At 36.6% G+C, this 20,047-nt stretch overlaps 1 protein-coding gene across 1 annotated transcript in view; it reads right to left on the reverse strand.

Moving 5' to 3' along the window:
* Window positions 1-20,047, reverse strand: part of SNTG1 (syntrophin gamma 1) — a gene marked incomplete at both ends in the record, with an annotated part of 157,243 nt that overhangs the window by 4,891 nt on the left and 132,305 nt on the right. The window contains one exon of the mRNA XM_084260606.1: window positions 6,113-6,223. Within this exon, the coding sequence (XP_084116732.1) occupies window positions 6,113-6,223 (111 nt within the window). The remainder of the gene's footprint in view (window positions 1-6,112; window positions 6,224-20,047) is intronic.

The following is a 20,047-nucleotide window of genomic DNA, read 5'->3' on the forward strand; positions in this document are numbered from 1 at the left end:
GGAATACAGATAAACTGTCTGAGCAGCCAAAGATTAGGTCAGGAAAGCTAAAGCCCTGACAGAATGAAATCTTGCCAAGGATATCAAGGGCAACAAGAAAAGTTTCTCTAAGTGTGTCAGTGATAAAAAGAAGATGAGAGAAAATGTGAGCCCCCTCTGGAATGAAACAGGAGACCTGGCTACCCAGCATATGGAGAAGGCTGAGGAAGACAATGAATTTTTCTCCCTCAGTCTTCACCAGTAAGGGTTTTAGTCACACTGCTCAGGTCACAGAAGGCAAAGGCAGGGACTGAGAGAACAAAGAACCATGCCCTGGTTCAAGACCATATAAGGAACCTGAAGGTGCAAAAGTCCCCTGCAGTCCATGGTGAAGCAGGTTGTCCCCCTGCAGCCCATGGAAGATGATGGGAAGCAGAGATCCCACGTGCAGCCCCTGGAGAGACCCCATACTGGAATGGGTGGAGACATACGGAAGATGCTGTCACTCACATTGGAGCAAACTCCTGGAAGGACCTGCAGCCCATGGAGACAGAGAGAGAGAGAGACCCACACAGAAGCAGGTTTGCTGTGGGGGACTTGTCTTATAGGGGACACACGCTGGAGTAGCCTGGGCCTGAGAGACTGCACCCCATAGAAGTGACTCATGCTGGGGCAGCTGGTGAAGAGGTGAAGCCCTGTGGGAAAGGACTCATGTTGGAGAAGTTTGTGGAGGTCTGTCTCCCACGAGTAGGACCTCACGCTGGAGCAGGGGAAGGGTGTGAGGAATGTCCATCCTGCTAAGAAGGAAAACAACTTGTGAGGAACTGACTGAAAACCCCATTCCCTTTTCTCTCCCCTGCCCCCTGCCCTGTGTCCCCTGTGCCATCCTGGGAGGGGAAGAAGGGAGTGACATCTTGAACAAAGTGAAGTCTGTGAAGAAGGGAGGGTTGAGGGGAGGTGTTTTAAGATCTGGTTGTGCATCTCATTATCTGACTCTGGTTTCACTCTGTCTCTGTGTGTGTAGTGTAATAAATTAGAAGCTTTTCTTTTTCTTTTCCTTTTTAGTCCATGTTGAGTCTGTTTTGCCCATGATCTCTCTTTGTCCTTATCTCAACTCCTAAACCTCTCACTATATGTTTTCTCCCCTGCCCAGCTGATAAGGGAAGTGATAGAGTGGCTTTGGCGGGTGTCTGGCCTCCAGCCAGGGTCAAACCACCAGACACATACATCCACAAACACACATACACACACACACACACACCACACACATCACACACACACACACACACACATATCAAAACAGGATCTCTCATAGATTTAAGATACCCTTAACAGCCCTTCTGGATGCTGCTGTGTTACTGGGGAGACAGTAATGGATGATTAAGGTATAGCTAAATAAATAAGGAAATACATAGGTATAGAAAGGTGTGTAAGTGAATCCCTTTGTGTGTTATAACATAGACAAAACTTTGCCCTTCTATGCCTGGCTTTTTTCAACTCAACTTGAACAGATCAGTAAGAACAATGGAGAGGGACACGTAGGCTCCACGTTATGCCAAGCCAACAGCTCTATTTTGTAGCTTTCAGTCAGAAAAATTCTGTCTGACTGTGCAAAGTTGTGCAATATCTCCTGCTGAGTGACAGCTGGGAAATAACCTACAGATTGGAATGTCTAAGGGGTATTGGTGATTAATGTTGCCCCTAAGTGGTTTCTTCTTAGAAACCACTTAGACGTTGCCTTAGAGCTCTTGAGAATTAGGTGTTTTCATCCAGGCACTCTGCCATGGATGCACTGGTCTGCCCTCTGGTAATTACTGTTCAGATTTTTCAGACCTGAATTGCTTAATTCTATGAAGAAACACTTCTTTTATACTACATTATATATCTCTATAGTGACATGACATTACAGAGGAGCCAAAACCAAAAGCACCAGTACAAAGTCTCTACAGAAAAAAGGCAGTATCTGAGTGAATAATACAAATGTTTAAATATCTTAAATTCTTTTCAAGCTGAAAAGAAGTATACCTGGCTCAGCTGTAAGTAAATCCATATCACACATTGTGTGTCTCAAAGCATGCCACTTTGAGTTCTGTTAAGTCAGGCATGAAGTGCACTGTAAAGTTTTAGCATCACTGTAAAAATATTAGTTACCCTGTGTCAGTGAAGGACTTTTTATCACTTAAAAATATAAACTGTGGTGGCAAGTGCATTGTTAAAAATAAAGCTGACTCAAGAATGGATAAGGTTCTGATTTTTTTTTCAAAAATATTTTCTTACATTCTTTTAATATATACCACTGGAATACAGAAGAGATGCAGGACAATTCCAAAGACAGCTGAAATTTAACATACCGGTGCATAATTATTCTTTTTCAAGCAATGTCCATCTAAAAGTCAGAATATATTTCGAGAATAGTAACAAATTCATCTAAATTTTGTAACAAGATTCAACAGCTAAGCACTCTGATACTCTTACTTAACTACATAATAAGTGTTCTAAAATTAAAAGATATTATTACACAAATGCAACATGCCATAATCACATACATCTGCAATAGCATGAGATACACAAAATGTGCAGCATTGTAAATGACGGATGACATCAAGTATTTGGATTTGTATAACTCATATTTTTACAGGAAGGACTTATATAGAATAACAGAATCATGGAATCACTAAAATAACCAGTGCAGAGTCACGGGGGAAGATCTCTTCCCTAGTCCTGCTGGCCACACTGTTCCTGATACAGGCCAGGATGCTGTTGGCCCTCATGGCCACCTGGGCACACTGCTGGCTCATACTCAGCAGCTGTCAATCATTATGAAAGCAATATTATTTAAAAACAAAACCAAAAACAACCAAATAAAACAAGCCCCGAAAATGACAACCTATGGCCAAACCATCTGACATTTGCAGGGAGTAACTGAATTATAGTGCACTAAGTACATTTTTAAAGATTGTCCTGGTTTCAGCAGGGATAGAGTTCATTGTCTTACTAGTAGCTGGTATAGTTTGATGCTTTAGATTTAGGATGAGAATAATGTTGATAAGACATGATCAATGATCTTTTCAGTTGTTGCCAAGCAGTCAAGGACTTTTCAGCTTCTCATACTCGCCTGCTAACTAGAAGGCAGGAAGCACCCAAGAAGCTAGGAGGGAACAAAACCAGAAGAGCTGATCCAGACTAGTGAAAGAGATAACCGTCATGCTCATGTCTAACTAGAGGAGTTAGTCCCAGGGGGGGCAGTTCAGCTAACTATTGGTTCCTGGTGGTGAGCAATTGTGGTTTATTATCATTATCTTTCTTTTCTGTCCTATTAAACTGGTTTTTAACTCAATCCACAAGTTTATTTTTTTTCTTTTAAATTCTCTCTTCCATCACACTGGTGTGGTGGTTTTGGGGTGTGAGCAAATGGCTGTGTGGTTGTTATAGCTGCCTGATGGGTTAAATCACGACAACATTCCATCAGTGCCATAGCTGAAACTCAGAGATGGAGGAAAACAGGTCTGAGAGGCAAAAAAAGCAAAAGGTTTAGATCAGGTATGCGTATGCCATAGTGGATTCTGTATAGAGTGTAGCGTGAACAGTAAAGGGGTAAAAAGCACTCTCAGTTTAAGTGACTGTCTTAAACTGCATCCAAGTTACCTGCCATGCCTTCCTTCCTCATTACTTGGGAATGCAGAAGAGAAGAGCCCTAAAATTTGGGGGCAATGGCTTCTCAGACTTTTTTTTTCTCAGCTGTGAGCTCCCATTTCACTGTATTCTGGTTATTTCTCATTTAATATAACTGAAAAAGAACTCTTATGTGAATAAAATGTTACACTGCATTTCCCCTTACACAGTGGGTCTCCAGGCCATCTGAAGCAAAGAGCATTTAACAGGTGATGATAGCTGTGGTCATGAATATTCATCACAACCTTTAACAGATGTTTTACAAAATTCCCATCATCTGATTCCAAATGAAGACTGCACACAGTGTGCATGAAACCTGGCATTACAAGCATTTCTGAAAATCTGATTAACATTTCCTAATGACTAAAGAGTTCCCCAAATAGCTATATCTCTTACAGTAATGCCAGTAAAGTAAAAAAAAAAAAAAAAAGAGGTTAGATTTTCCACCTCTTCTTGTGCTGAATGGTGATTTAAATCCATGAAAGGTGTAAAGAATAATGAAAAGGCCAATCGATAGCAATTTTAAACTAAGCACAATTGAAAAAATATGACCCAAGAATCTTCACATTCATTGTATAGCCATATTTATCTATTTTTCTTAGACTAAGCAACATACTGGAAAGGATAGAAGTACTCACTATAAATGCTCTATCACCTTCCAAAGAAAACAACCAAGGAACATGATAGCTTATTAATAAGCACACTTGAAGCAAGAAGGTAGAATTTCTACCTTGATAAAAGGTAGAAAGATGAAATTGCCTACAAATAAAGGTCTATTCAGTTTGAGTCAGAATAACAACATGTATGATAAAGGTACCATGAAATATGCAAGGCTTACAAAGTGATTTGTGTGAGAGATTTAATTTAAAACATGAAAATATATTGATAAAATCTATTTTTCTTCTTCAAACTCTGGATTTCATACTTCGTTTATATTTAGTATTAAAAATAACTTCCAGTTTTACTGAAAAAAACACAAAACACCCTCACTCCCAAACCCCTCCACCCCCCCCCAAAAAAATTAACCCAAAAAACCCACAACACTGTCCCTTTTTGGATTCCTATGAAATTCCTTAAGTCCTAAAATAATACATTAATATAATAGCAATAGCAGACAGGTATTAGAAAAATAATTTTCATCCTTCAGCGGTATGGGATGGAGCATGGGAAAAGTTTCCAATTATTTGCTTAAGAGAAAATCATCCTTACAACTTTAGGTTATGTTTTCTTATTAGAGATGCAAAGGAATTTTGTAATATTAAAATAATTTCTGAAGGAAATCAGAAGTAAGAAAATATTTATCTTTGAGAGATAACAGAACATGAAGATATTGAAAACCACAGTCCACCCCATTTCATTTTGATTTAACGGCAGCTTTTACATACCTTTATTATATTGAGTAAAACATTCAAAATCAAGTTAATAGTTGCTAGGTAGAAAGTTATGAATACCTAACACTAAGAGACATGCAGGAAGGAAAAATAGCTGCTTAATGTAGCTATTTGCATTTAAACACACAAGTGCCCCAATACAACATCTTATTTCTTTGCATAGTTTATTATGCTGTGCACATTTAGCCCTTTTAGACAACAAATTATTTAACCATTTCTTTTTTGTTTATTGAACCATATTGTTATCAAAGTCATTCAGCAATTTTCTCTCTGACACAGTCAGGAAAAACAGTATTGCAAATGCTTCAAAAGCAAGGGTTAAAGCCAGACCAAGAAAATAGTCTTTAAGTTTTCATAAAAAATTAGAATTCTAGTCAAAACCACTTTTGACTCAGACTCTAAGGCAGTTCCAGTTATAAAAGATCCTAGGAAATCACTTCTTCTGACACACATTTGGACCGTAAATGTCCTATTCTGAAAACAGAATAAAACTAAGCATAAATCTCTCAGGATTACTGTTTTAATAAATTAACTGTTTAATCAAGAGCACAACAGAAAATACAACTTTTCTGATTTTGAATTAAACACAGACTTTTAAAAGAATTGTCAGTCTTGTAAAAGAATATGTTTTATCCACGCTTTTTTGCTCTGAGAAATAAAACCAGATTTTAGACCCTTGCTGGATTTTGCCCGAGGTTGACTTAAAAGATATACTTTGCAATATTTCTTCATGATACAAGTACAGGGTAAAAAAGAGGGCATTCAAACTCTCAGCCAGCTTTACCAAAGTGATAAAGAGTTGGCACATGTGGCTAAAACCATATATAGCGAGTCAATTTTTTGATTATTTTTATATGTAATTACATCTTTTAAAAAACTTGAGTTGCAAAAATCTAAGCAATCAATTCACCTTTCTTTTCTTGGAATATCCTTGATTTTCTTTGCATTTGTTGAATTAATCCAATAGTTCTAAATATTTTAGTTTCATTTAGTCCCCCTTCTCATTGCTACTGTGGTAATTGTTCTCAATGTACATTGCATTTATAAAACAAATAATGTAATGTATTTACCTTTGCTTCAATTTGTTTAGTATCTTGGTTTTGGAACAAAAATTTGATTTTGCTCTTCCCGTCATCTGAAGAACCTTTGAGCTGGGAAAACTTGTACCTCCAAAGGACAGCCTAGAGGGGAAAAAAAGAAATACACATGAGCAAGTCAGTGTAGTTATTACTGAAAATTGAGTTAGAAATAGCTGATCCCCTTCCCAGAGAATGTTTAACCCCTCTGTGGTACATAATTAAATCAATTTAGTGTTATTTGATCACATGGATGTATTATACTTTGGCAGTGTCTGGTTCAAAACAGTCAGATTACATTTGTGAAATCAACTCTGAAATCTCTTTATTTATATTTATTCCAGATTAAACAATACAAAACAAAAGGATCAGGCTAGTGAATTCATCGTTTTGCCAAAAAAACAAAGATTTTTTCGCATTTATGAATCACAGGTGGATTACTTACTCCACCTAAAGAGATAACCTGTTATAAAATCTTTTTCCTTTCCATGTTAAAAGATCTAGTTGCATTAATGTAAAGAGAATATCAAATATATCTAACAAATATGTATTTTTAATGATAAAATAATAAAAGGAATATCTGTAACAAGAAGTTATTTTGAGTTTATTTATTAGTGCTCTAGCAGGAATCTGAGCAGATGATTAATTGTAAACGTATCGGTGGCCATTCAAATAATTATAGTATGAATAACATTGTGTCTTGTTGAAAAAAAAGACATCATTTGGTCTACAAAATAAGCATGCAATTAAGAAATTTACAGCAGGCTATTAAAATATCTATTTTTATATCTAATGTGGATTTATGTACAAACATTAAATTTCAAACTACGCATAAAAGTGGAAAAGAGCTATTTTTTTATTCTAAGATTTTTTCAGCTTCAATTAAAGTTATTCCCCGCCTAATATTTTGAAGCATTTAACATTTTTCATTGTGATTTCAGAAGTATTATACATAATTATAAGGTCATCCTCACACCATGTTGATACTTTGAGGAGACTAATTTCATATGCATCAGACAACATGGAAACTTAAGGCAAGAAGTGCTATTTCTCTTGTTTTGGTCAAAGCACTTGTAAATCAATTCCTTTCGGTGGGTTAGAATGATAATTCCATCTGTGCCCTCCATTTATACCTATGAACGATTTAGAATGTAGTTGAAATTAAACAGAATATGAGGAGAGGCCAAAATTTTAACTGTCCTACATACAGATAGGTCCCTTTGCTTCAGGATGTATTGCTTTATTCATATTAATGAGCTGGTAAAATTTTCTAACCTCCTCTAAGCTAATTAATTTAGCTATGTTTGCAGTTGTTTTAGTTACTTGAAGAGGTGAAAAAAAGACAGTATCATAACTGCGCACAATACAAAAAGGAAGTGCTAGATTTGTTTTCCAGTAGTTGAATTCAAGTTTCAAACTGCATATAACAAAATTCTGTATAGATTTGCCCCTTACAGATTTAAAAAAAAAAAGAACCCAAACTGAAAACCAACCAACCAAAAAACTAAACTCAGCACCACTTTCATTCTTTATGTGTTTTTAACAGATGAGCTCCCATTTACCATAAACAGAGCTAAGGACATTCTGTTTCAGATAAACTAGAGGAATTTGGCAATTTATGTGAAACTATATCATATTTGTTTCAAATGCTGTCCTCCTGAGCACACCAATATGAGCTACAGAAAATAGAATAGCTTCCCTCATCTCCCAGTGTGTGTGCAATTCCCTTCAACTTGTTTGATCAATGATGTTTACTTATGCCCTGTAGATAGTGAGTTAAAAACCAAAGCAGAACAACCTAGTACACCAGTCAGGTAGTCATGCATCCTAGCTACATGGTAATCTCCTTTTTTTACAGATTTATGTAACCTAACAAATCTTGTCAGAAGATCACGATCGTTGCGCCTTTCTGTAGGAACAGCAAATCAGAGCAAATCTATTTAAGTATGCTATTTCCTAGATGAGAAACGTAAAGGGCATTGAGAGTATCTTTATCCCAGAAGAACAATCAAAGAAACAAGCTATCAATTTACTCTTCTCTGATGGGGAGACCAGGAGAGAGGTGCAATAGTAACAAGGACCCCTAGGTGGGTAGGCCAAATCCCAGGGTACCTGGCCTTATTCCTAGTCAGAATAAGTTTGAGGGAAAATGAGGCAGGTACAGAATTGCAGTATTTCAGCATTTCCCATACAGCTTTGCCACTAACTTCATTCCCACTTAGAGATAGGAGAATGACAGTGACACCACACCACACCGCAGGCATGACTCAAAAACACACTTCAGTTTCTGCATAACATTGTTTTTGGAGAGCCTTGCTCAGCAATGGCTGCTACTTAAGGACATTGCGACATCAGGTCTGTAGTGTGGAGGGGATGAAAACCTTCTTGAGACTAATCACAACAAGACTGCACTTTTTCCATCAAAGCAAGTTCCTAGAACTGAGAGTTCAACAGCATACTTCACAAAGACTATTAAACACTCTCATCTAAAGTGTAAGGAATAAAACCGGCACTGACAATGCATTAAATGATTCCCAAATCAAAGAACTATCTGTTTCTTTTGAGTGATCTTCAACAAATTGCATGATTTTTTTTTCCCAGATGTCCACATGAAGAAGTGCTCTTTTTGCAGAAGTTAAGAGTGGGGAAATGTGGTGAGTTTGAAGTTGTTAAGTCAGGAATGCAAGTATCCCAACTACATTTTTTTGTTTCAGAGAATTTCTGAATAATAGTTCCTTCATCTTCATGTGAACTGGGATGCATACTGGTTCACTCTGGATATGGCTAACCTCAACGTGCCACACTACATATGAACAAGCGGCTTAAACTAGATGTCCAAATTCTAGATAGCTAATATTGGGTTAATTAGTTAAGCATATGTTCAGTAAGACCCATTTAATTCCTTGTCTCCTACCAAAGCCCTGAGGTGCTGCCCTGTGTAGCCAGAACTGTGCATTTTGCATTTGCAGCAGATGCACAAGATGGTGCAGAATACTGTGATCTGAAGTCAGATCACCCTTGGGAGGATCCCTGGGTTACTTCCTCTCACAGTTTCATATGTTCTGGGTATTGGGGTTGTTTGTTTGTTGGGTTTTTTTCATTTTCATTACGGCAAAATGCATAATCAGTGGAGTCCAGACCTATCCTTTCTCAACGACTAACTCATAGTGACAAAGTAGAAAGGAGAAGCAAGACCCACTCACCTAAGCACCCACTTTCACAGAGATGTGTATCTTACAACAGTGACAAAAACATGAGAGTTTCACCTGCTGCTATCTTTCCCGTTGCTATGGGCTGACTTTGTTGTCACAGTGCTTGCTGTGGTGACTGTTCTGCATTCTAATTTTAAAGGCTAATTCTCCTGCACTAGCAACAGATACTTGAAGATACTGCTCTATACCACCATTAAAGGATTTTTTTTTCATGATTTTTAACATCACAGTTTCTCAGAACCATTTGTTGAATGCGTGTCTCAGAGAGTTAACATAGGTTGATATATTTTTTGTTGAAATATATATAGTTATGTATAGATTGACTTCTCAGTAATAAGTAAAATTGTAAAGCATGTTGGCTTTTTCAGAAATTGCCAATAAAACCTAAATGTGTGTCCTATAAATTATTCCTAAACCAATATTCTGAATTACCAAATATGAGCACACGTACTTACTGGTTTGAAGGTACAGTACTGCTGAACTCAACACTCTATATAATACATTCTGATAGTAACACAATTCTCAGTGTGTAACTTGCATCACTAAGAATATTTTACAGGAAGCTGTAAATTTATCCTAAAATACATTTGAGAGGTGGAAATTACTTTTAAATCGCAAAATGCAACCAAATTAACAAAGATTCTGTGGTAGATTCTGGCATCATCATGACGACCTTGAGACCCTTCTCAAGACATACAACCTTGTCATGCCTTGATAGAAGACCAAGATGAGAACTCAGTATGCACTATTTATTGCCTTTAAAAGACAAGTTTCAATTCACGAGTAGAGAGACAGAACTTGTGAATGATAGCGAGCAGTCCAGTTTCGAATGGGGACCAAGGAAATAGCACATACTGAAAATATCACCAGCTTCACAATTTGGATGCATTCCAGTGTAGTCAAGGAAAACCTGACATAGTTAATCCACATTTTGAGAAATGCACTCTAAAAAGACTGTCTCATTGAACACATCATACATAACATTGAAAACTATCGATAATCCTTTTCCCAATTATTTTTCATTGATCGTTTAGGCTGCTTTTTACATTTTATATCATTTAATAAAAGTAACTTCAAAGAATACCAGAATGCAATGCAAACAAATAAGCACTGCAGACAAGCTGGCAAATTAGATTTAAGACTTCTCTTGAGATGCTATTAAGTTATTTTAATATGAAATCATCAAAAAGTTAAATCCTGTCTTAAGAGAAATTAATAGGATTTTTTTCCCTTTGACATATCTGGGACCAAGATTCTCCACCAATACTTTTTAATGAGAAATATTTTATTTATAGGTAATCATCTAGGATTCATTAGTTATAGTCTTTGAAACCAAATTGCTGCCTAGTATCTTCTGCTGGTGTTATTTTGCAATAATTACTCAAGGATTCTCCCTGCCTGCATATTTTATTTTATAGATAGGACGTAAATTCAATAAATAAATGGCACATGGGAGAATAACTATTGACTTCAGTATCTGTAATACTTTGCTGATGTTCCCTACAGTCACACAAATGAAGAAAATTATATTGTTTCTATTCTTAGCACTCGTGCTAAATCTAGAACACATATTCTGCAAGGGACCTTAGAAAATATTTTCATATTCATATCATGCTCATTCCATCATTTCAGAATCTTTGACTAAACTACACACAATTTTGATAAGATCTCATAAACCAAAATCAATTTCCAGGTAGATAATGGTATCAGAAAAGTGAGAATGCACCATAATTATCTTATTTTAGCATATGATCAGGAGCATTGTTTAGGGTTTTTGTTTTACTGTGGGTCAAGGAGCTTGATTTACCCTAAACTGAGACTAGCTTATCAAACAAACACATAATAAATAGGTTTGTCTGTATTTTTACTTACTATACGCTATGGAATATGCATAGAAATACGAGTGACTGACTAGTCCATAGCTCTGTGATAGCTATATGATCTAACAAGGATATTTTGCATTGGCACTAGGAAAGAAAACCTGTATTTTACCGACAAGAGAATCTCCAACCAGAACAGAATTTATTTGTGTCCTATGGCTTCAATGATGAACAATCTTCAATTTATTATTAAACAGTCTTGCCTCTTTTATATTTGATTACACAATGTGAACCAGTTCTGTTCTTGCAAAAAGGCCATTTACACTTAATGAACTTGTGAAACAGTGTTTGTTTGCACACCATCAAATACAAGTTTTACCTACATGTTCCACTGACATAAATCTTACACCTTTCATTATGTAATAGCAGAAGTAGTTTGGCCTTTCAGCAGATCCCTTTGTTGTCTTTTCCATTGCAACTTCAAAAAGCTGTGGCTGTACTTTTCCAACACCACCTCATTTTTCTCTTGATGCTCTGACTGATTAAATCATTCTTCTGTTCAACTTCTTAGGGCAATTTTTTATACTGTATATATTGAAGAATTATGCTAAATTTCAACGGACACCTTTCAAGCTAATGTGTTTTTTTTGCCATCTGGCTAAAATAAGTGACACTCCTACAAGTCAAACTAAACCAAGAGCAGGTGCCTTGTAGGTTCTTATTTTCAAGAACAAAACTAAGTGGGTCTTCAGGCACCTGGGATACACCTTAATTTGGCTGTTTGTCTCATACCTAATTGAGAAAGATTGCATTCTTACAAAGTGACACTTTGTCCATACTGATAGCAGCTGTAGGGAACTGAGTAGGATTAAGATCTTGTTCGTGCTCAGTTCTGTTGTGTTCCTGATCTCTGGAGAGTGTCTTACTACAAAAGAATTATGGTTCAAGGCAATTTCCTTTGTCAACTGCTGTGGTTTTATAACTGTAAAGGGAAAGACAGGTGGGGACATGGAGGATAAAGAACAAAAATGAGACAAAGTGAAAAAAGCAAGAAAGTCAGCCCTAATAAAATAACTGTTCTTGTCCATTACTGAAGTTACATTGAATGTTAAAAGACTATAGTTTATTTGCTTAGTACTGATGGATGACCTACCAATGCTTGTTTGTTTCTAGCAGCAGTACATAAAACTGTACGAACCATACCTGACAGCTTATATTACAGTTATAGTAGCTATCTGTTTAGCATTTCAGTTTCGAAGGATGGAATAAATATTTGTTCACAAGAATTACATTATTAAATCTCCCCCTTGAAGTGAGCCTGGTTTCCTTCTGTCTTCTCTGCTATGGAACTCTGGATATCTTTGTTTCTTACATGCTGTTTTGTTTTAATATGCTCTATATGTATTAGCTACATGAAGAAACAGACCTTAAAGCATGTATTGCTAGAAAACATGGAGTTCGTTCCTAAATAAATTAAAACAAATTGTGTTTTGTGTTATTTATTAGTCTTTTGGTATGAAAAACAAATTAAATATGTTTGCTATGCTATTTATTGTTTGCAATGTATTCTCTTTTGTGATGAAGTGCTCTCTGCAAGAGAACAGATGACAGGTACATTGAGCTTTGTTGATACGCACCGTGTGGGCCATTACAGAGCCTTTTGTTACTTTGTTCTAGCATCACCATATAATTCAGTGGCACTAATTTATTTTCAGTTCTATGAGGGCTGATTTTTTTTCTCTTCTGACAAATATATATTTTTGACTGCTGCTTTAATGAGCAGTAAACATGATGGAGTATAGGCATAGCACTTTGCACAGGTAGGTATATTGCCATGTACAGTCACGCAAACACATATATATATTATTTGTGCAAGTTATGATGCAAATATGGACATTATAAAAATTAATATGTCAATATAAACAAAACCATATAACACATGCCTAAGTATATACACCCATACACTCAAAGACTAGACTTTTTCTTTGTTAGAAACGTGTTAAAAATAAGCTATTGAATGTCATGGGAGCAAGTAGTTTTATACATTGGATCACTTTCAGAATAGTATTTAGATGAACTTCTGTATATGCCTTCTTGTGATTTTTAATCTCTTGTCTTCATTCTTAATTCTTAAGGTGTCTACACTGGCTGCAAAACCTTATTTATGAATGCTTAGAATATCTGTGTATGCCTACACTTGACATCCACAAGAATTGCATTATTATTATTATTACTAAGCTGTATTATATATAGATCATTAAAACATTGATGTCTATCTATGTTAGACAAATGTAGGACCTGAATTGATGTGCTATAATACTGCAGGAGTTGGGAAAAATGTTCTCCCCAGTAGACATTGATACAGAATGCTTCAAAAACGACCAAGGGTAAAATTTGCATTAAAGCAGTGGACGTTTTTTGAAGAAGTTCCCAGTGAAAGAGATGATGTGGTGACACTCACTAATGATCAGATTTCAATTTCCATGTAGGCCAACACAGGGGGCTGGTGGCAAATTCCATCATACTCAGCATAAAGGGGGGCTGGTGGGGAGGAGGAGCACTCGGCTCCAGGACATGAAGTTTTTTAAGGACAGTCCAGCTCTGAGCTGTAAGGCTTGAGTTATGCGGTTCAGTGATACCCTGCATTGGTGTTTCACCAGTTCTGTATATTTTGCTATGAAGTCCTATTATTGTTATCTCTCTCTCTGTTGTCCCTATAAACTATCCTTATCCCAGCCCACAAGCTTTACCTTTGGGTATTTTTTCCTTTTCCCTTCTCCTTCTTCCCCATCATCCCACCCTGAGAGACCAGCTGTTTGTGGTGCTCAGCTCCTGGCTGGGGGCAAAACCACAACAGGTCATTTACAAACTGTTTAGCTGAATTAAGAAATTATTTTCTGAAATGTTGGAAGACTCTGGTTTAACTAGGCGGTCTTAAAAACTGTTCATTGTACTTTTAGGAAATCCCAATGGTTTGTTACAAAGCAGCATACCAAATGCTCTAAATGATAAACTACTGTTGGCTCTAGGAGCTATCAGTCAGAAAATGAGTAAGAGGAAGCGGGGACATGCAGCAGAAACAGCTATGATTTATGCTTGTGCTGTTATAATCGCATCACAGCACAAATTTGTTCTGAAGAACTCAGTTTAATACTTTGTGTACTCAAATTTGTCATAGGTCTGTGCAGACACAGAAACAATGTTTTTATTGAACTATGATCTGATTGACTAGAAATGCATTTAGCCCAGATGACAGTTTTTAACCACTGATTTCGATTTAAAAAGTAAAGTATCCTATAAAGATTAAATTATAGTAAACAAGGTAACAAGCCACACAGAGTTGTATGGCTCTTGTCTGGAAACTGTAAGCATAACAAGAGGTATCACCCACTATGAATGCATTCACAAGCACTGGTACTGAGTGTAGGTTTCAGAACATTTGCGAAATTTTGATTGCAATTTGTCAGGCATGTTGGATAAAAATCTATTAACTTAAAATGTAAGACAGAAACCACAATTTAAATAGTTTTATTACTTAAATATTTGAAAAGCTGAACAACTGTTAAAGTCACGAGTTGAAGAACTTGGCTTCACTTCATTTATCAGTGATTATTCACTATTAAAAATAGCTCACAGTCAATTTGGTAGTGATAAAGAAAGAAAACTTAAAATACCATGGGCGCAGAGTTAAGTGTAAAATAGAAATTGCCTGAAGATTTACTGCATCACAGGACTTCTCAGTTATCCTCAGAAGCTGCCACTTAAGCTTTGTGTTCTGGGAAACATGAAAATGTCATAAATAAATAATGATTTTAAAAAAAAAAAAACAGTTATATTCATTAGATCTGTCTTCCAAATACTTGTCCAAGACCCTCTTTGAATTCATTAAAAGATTTTGCATCTGCAGTGTCATTCTGGGAGAAGTGAGAGGTGGACGGAATGAATTATCAGACCTTGATTGAGCTCTGAAGTCTACAATATTGCTTCAAGTTACTTTACCCAAAAAGGAGTGGTTGAATTTGGTATAAGTAGGGACAAAATAACAGAAGTGAACATGTACAAGAAAGATGTGGACCTGTTGGAGAGGGTCCAGAGGAAGACCTTAAAATGATCAGAGGGATGGAATACCTCTCCCATGAAGAAAGGCTTAGAGTTGAGGTTCTTCAGCCTTGCAATACTTTAAAATGGCTTATCAGAAAGAGCTTTTAATAAGGCCTACAGTGACAGAAGAAGGGCCATGTTTTTACACTAAAAGAGGGTAGGTTTCAATGGATATAACAAAGAAATTTTTTTATGAAGAGTATGGTAAGACAGTCAAACAGGTTGACTCAAGAGGTTTTGGATGTCCATCATTAATAGTAATTAAAAAAATTCATACCATTTATAAAGAATAAGATGGGGTTTTTTTTCCAATAACAGTATAACATTTTAAACAGCATTTTTGTCATTAATACTGAGTTTGTTAATTCATGTAAAAGTTTCTAGGACTTCCATAGAGTTTTTATCACAAATACACATGAATATTAATAAGATGTAGGTAATTTAATTTAAATGGTATTCATGTTTTCCTTGCTCTTTGAACTGTTTTCCATTATTCATTGTTTTCTCAGATCTTTCCTCTAAAAGAGATTTTTAATTCCTTCATTAGGTGGTGAAATTACATTACTGGTTAATGTTTCAGGTTATGTCAGTATAGCAATAGTGTTGAAGAACTTTACCAGCACAGACACAACCTACACCTGCTATCATCATAACAAAGATACCTGAAAAAAATTTTGTCTGAGAGAATCGTAACCTTTCTCTTTCCATTAAATGATGGAGAGTAGGTAATGGTTTTCCTATTTCATTACTCATCAAAATGTGATCAACACACTTAGGTCAGATTTAAGACAGGTTTTCATCCTATGGCTTGTTTGACAATTTCAACTGTAGCAGCCACTTGGCTACAGATTATGTTGCATTATACAGTGTTGTTTCTCTTCTCGTCTCTTCTAATGCAATTCCATTAGAGCCATCCCTATCATCTCATGCTAACACCCGATTATGTATGTACTCTTTCTTTACCCGTAGTGCTATACATTAACATAACTTTGTATGCATTTTTGGATAAAAATCTATTAACTTAAGAAACCTTCAGGTAGGTTTCTGAAGATACTAGCTGAATTCTTCTTATAACACTGAAAATTTTATAGGTAACACATTCTGATTCAAAACAATACACAAATAAGTTGAGGGTAATATTTTTACCTCTTTCACATTTAAAGAGTTTCTACGTAAAATCTTTTTTGTGAATGTTGTGCAGTAGATTCCTTATACTTACATACTTTATTTAGATGACTATCAGAAGCCTGAATGCATTTTTTAAGGAACCTGTTGACAGCATACTGTTCTGTCTGATTAGAAAACTTGGGGACTTTTTCACTTAGTTTGTGTAAGTAAAACATCCATTCAAGTCACAAAACTGTCTATCTGTATTTGTGTGCACAAAACCTTAACTTTGAAGGGAGCTGCATAGTCTTTGATGGTTGTTAGACTTTTTTTTTTTTAATTTATTTTTGGATTATGTGGTTTCTAACTGCTAACAGAAGAATATAATGAGTTTTGCTGCACCAAAAGAATTGTGCTATATAGTCCATGAAACATTTGTGTGATGAATGAACATCTCCCAGAGACTGTTGAAGATTGATAGGAAGTCCTGCAGTATGACTAGCACGTGACACAGATCTTAACAACAATTACCAGATGGACATTTCCCAAGAAACTTTTGCATATCACTTATTGAACTAAAACATTTATGGCTCTTCTGGGTTTTATCCTTTAAAGGCTCTATTTTGAGAAGTCTGGATATGTAAGTGAGAAAAAAAAGGTCTTGAAGTCTTCATAAGTCTGTAATGATTTAATAATCTCAATTATTGCTACCCTTTTATTTTCTTGGATTTCCAGTGTACAAGTTCTCCATTCCTACTGAATGGATTAATCCGTGGCATATCTCTGGTATGCATATGCTATCGAACAGATCGGGCATTTTTAATACGGTGCCTTTATCTTAAACTGTGCTCTCTGCTTGCCTCTCTTTTTGTATCAAAGGAAAATGGAACTAACCATGAAACCTTCAGGATTTTCAATGTACTAACTCCTGAGTTTTCCCAGCATGGTCCCTCCTTTCATTCAGGAAAATAGAACCCACTTTTAAAGGAAAATTAGCAAGCACTAAGGCAAAATTGATTTTATGAGTCTAAAATGAAAACATATAAAGTGCAAGAAATACAGAGAAAACACGGAGAGTGGAAAATAGAAAAGGTAGAAGGGAAACTAAAACCTAAGTGTACCACTGAAAAATGGGAAGGAGCATTTTTTCAGGTGGAATCACTTCTGCCACAGCATGCAGATTCTGGGTGGTGTCAGGAGCTTTGGGACCCAGAGTGGCACAATAGGGGGTTGGTGAATGATTTGACATATCAGTGGGAGCCTCCTGCTCTTCCTTCCAGCCTTTATGTAAGTATGGTGAATGAGTGGTACCAACTGAGAGACTTGCAAGGTGTTTTGGGTCTGCTAAATGTTTTGTGGGCTGTTACCCACTGCAAGGCTGGCAGGAGAGAAGGAGGAGAAGCAGTACAGCACGTCAGTTGCAAACAATGCAAAATGTTTGGGTTTTTTTTTTTCTTCACTTAAAACTACATTTTTTTCTCTACTTAAAACTACATTCTATTCACTGCAATAAAACTGTCTTTCCTCCAGTTCGTGAGGAATTCTACACTTGTCTGTTCTGTCCACATAATGCCTATAAAGCCCTTCCCTTCCTGAAGGGAATCACTTCACACATCTGCTGCCCTTTCACACTTTGATGTAGACTGTTTCAGATTCTGTGAACATGCCATATCCCACTGGCATTTAGACCCTCAATATCCACACACACTCTGCCGTGGTTGATATGCTTGGTTTAAGATTTCAGAATTTTTTGAATGATGAGGTTAGATACGACCCCAGAAGGAAGAGGTTCATTCCATGGTTTCATGGCTTTACAGATGAAGGGTAGAGGAAAAAGTAAAATTGCCTTGTACTCTTACAATGGTTTATGGGCCTTCTCAAACTTGGAAGACCTGGAAGTTGGAAAATACCTTTTTGGCTTTCCTCTGACCATCATCAAGACATCAAAGCTTCACTCCAGTAATATTGTCTGCATCTTCTGCTACTTGGATGTGCAGTATAGTTTTAGTTTGACTAGGTTCCTAGCCTGCCCAGTCAGGACTCTTCTGGCTTGAAATGGGAAGTGTGATGCTACTTTTTTTGCTGTACTTGTTTTAATGTTGGAGTTTATAATGTATTTACAGTACTAATTATGTGACCTCGTAGGGAACATGGGGCAGGATGAAAAGAAGAGTTTAATTCAAATCTGCAATGTTAACAATTGCCTTAGTGGTTCAGTAGTCAATTTTAGTACTTGAAATATTTTTCCACTCTTTGCTATGGAGGAAAAAAAGTAATTAAAAAAAACTATTTTTCAAGGATAAGAAGAATCTGTTTGATAAGCAGCATTGTTCACCAAGATGATGTGTCCAGAAAATTTCTACAATTGGAAAGGCACAATGACTTTAAGATAGGAAAACTGTTTTATCTTTACTAAAGCTTTTTTCTATATCTGGAAATCTGCTGTATGTGTTGTAAGGATATATCAAAAGGGTACCACACCCTTCAGTCATGGCAACATGTATGAAGGCAGTTGTGCTTGCTCTTTGCTATCTGAAATTTGGTGTGTGCTGTTACTGCAGATAATGGCTTTGAAATAGTCTGAAGTCTTCTGAGAATCACAGATGTGCAAGAGCTTTGAAGGACACTGAAATTAACTTTACAGAAAAAAATTACTATAATATTATTGGAGGGTGGGGGGGGGGGGAAACTTGTTTTCTGACCCTCTGCATTTTAATTCTGCTGCACTGATTTTTTGTGTGTAGTATCTCCTGAGCTGATAGTCGTATATTTCACTGAATAATCATACAAGACTATTTACTTAACCAAAAGAAAAATGCATATACAGGTATTTAAATTTCAAATTCACCACACCCTGTGTAAACAAACAGTAGAATGGAGTGGGAAGAAAAAAAATTTTCTGATTAGCGGAGTAATGTGGTAGGAAGGGTGACTTAAGATCAAGGATAGGAGCATATTCTTAAGAGAAAAGACTTTTTCAGCAATTACTCATGCCAATCTTGCAGCATCTCAAAGGAAAACAGGTATTGAAGTGAGGTGGAACTCAGAAAAAATAGATCACATTTTCCAGAACAGCAGTGCCAAACAGTAACAATAAAGTCTTACATTTTAGTACTTGTTAGCAACTAGTGCAATGCATACACATAGGGTCTTGATTTTACTAAGATCTGAACTTGCATTAATATAATCTGGAAATTGATGCCTGTACTGGGTCTTGCTGGGATGGAGTTGTTTTTCCCCAGAGCAGCCCTCTCAGTGCTGTGCTGTGTGTCGGTAGCTAGTGAGGTGTTGGTACCACAATGGTGTGGTGGCCACTCCTGAGCATTGCTGGCTCACATCGAGGCTGTCTGTCCAACATTCCCCTCACCCGTAGGCTGAGGGTGGGCAAGATCTTGGGAGGGGACATAGCCAGGACAGCTGATTCCAACTGGCCAAAGGCACATCCAGTACTACAAGATGTCTGTCCAGCAATAAGTAGCTGAGAAAAAGGGAAAGGCAGTGGGGGCATTTGTTATTTACACTGTTTATCTTCCAGAGCAACCATGACATGTAATGAAGCCCTGTTTCCTGGAAAATGGCTGGATATCAGCTGCTGATTGTAAGTAGAGAATAAATCCTTTGGCTTTTCTTTGCTTCCATGCAGAGTCTTCTTTTGTTTTAGTAAATTGCCTTTATCTCTACCCATGAGG

Source organism: Gallinula chloropus, assembly GCF_964237585.1.
Source record: "Gallinula chloropus genome assembly, chromosome: 2".
Lineage (NCBI taxonomy): Eukaryota > Metazoa > Chordata > Aves > Gruiformes > Rallidae > Gallinula > Gallinula chloropus.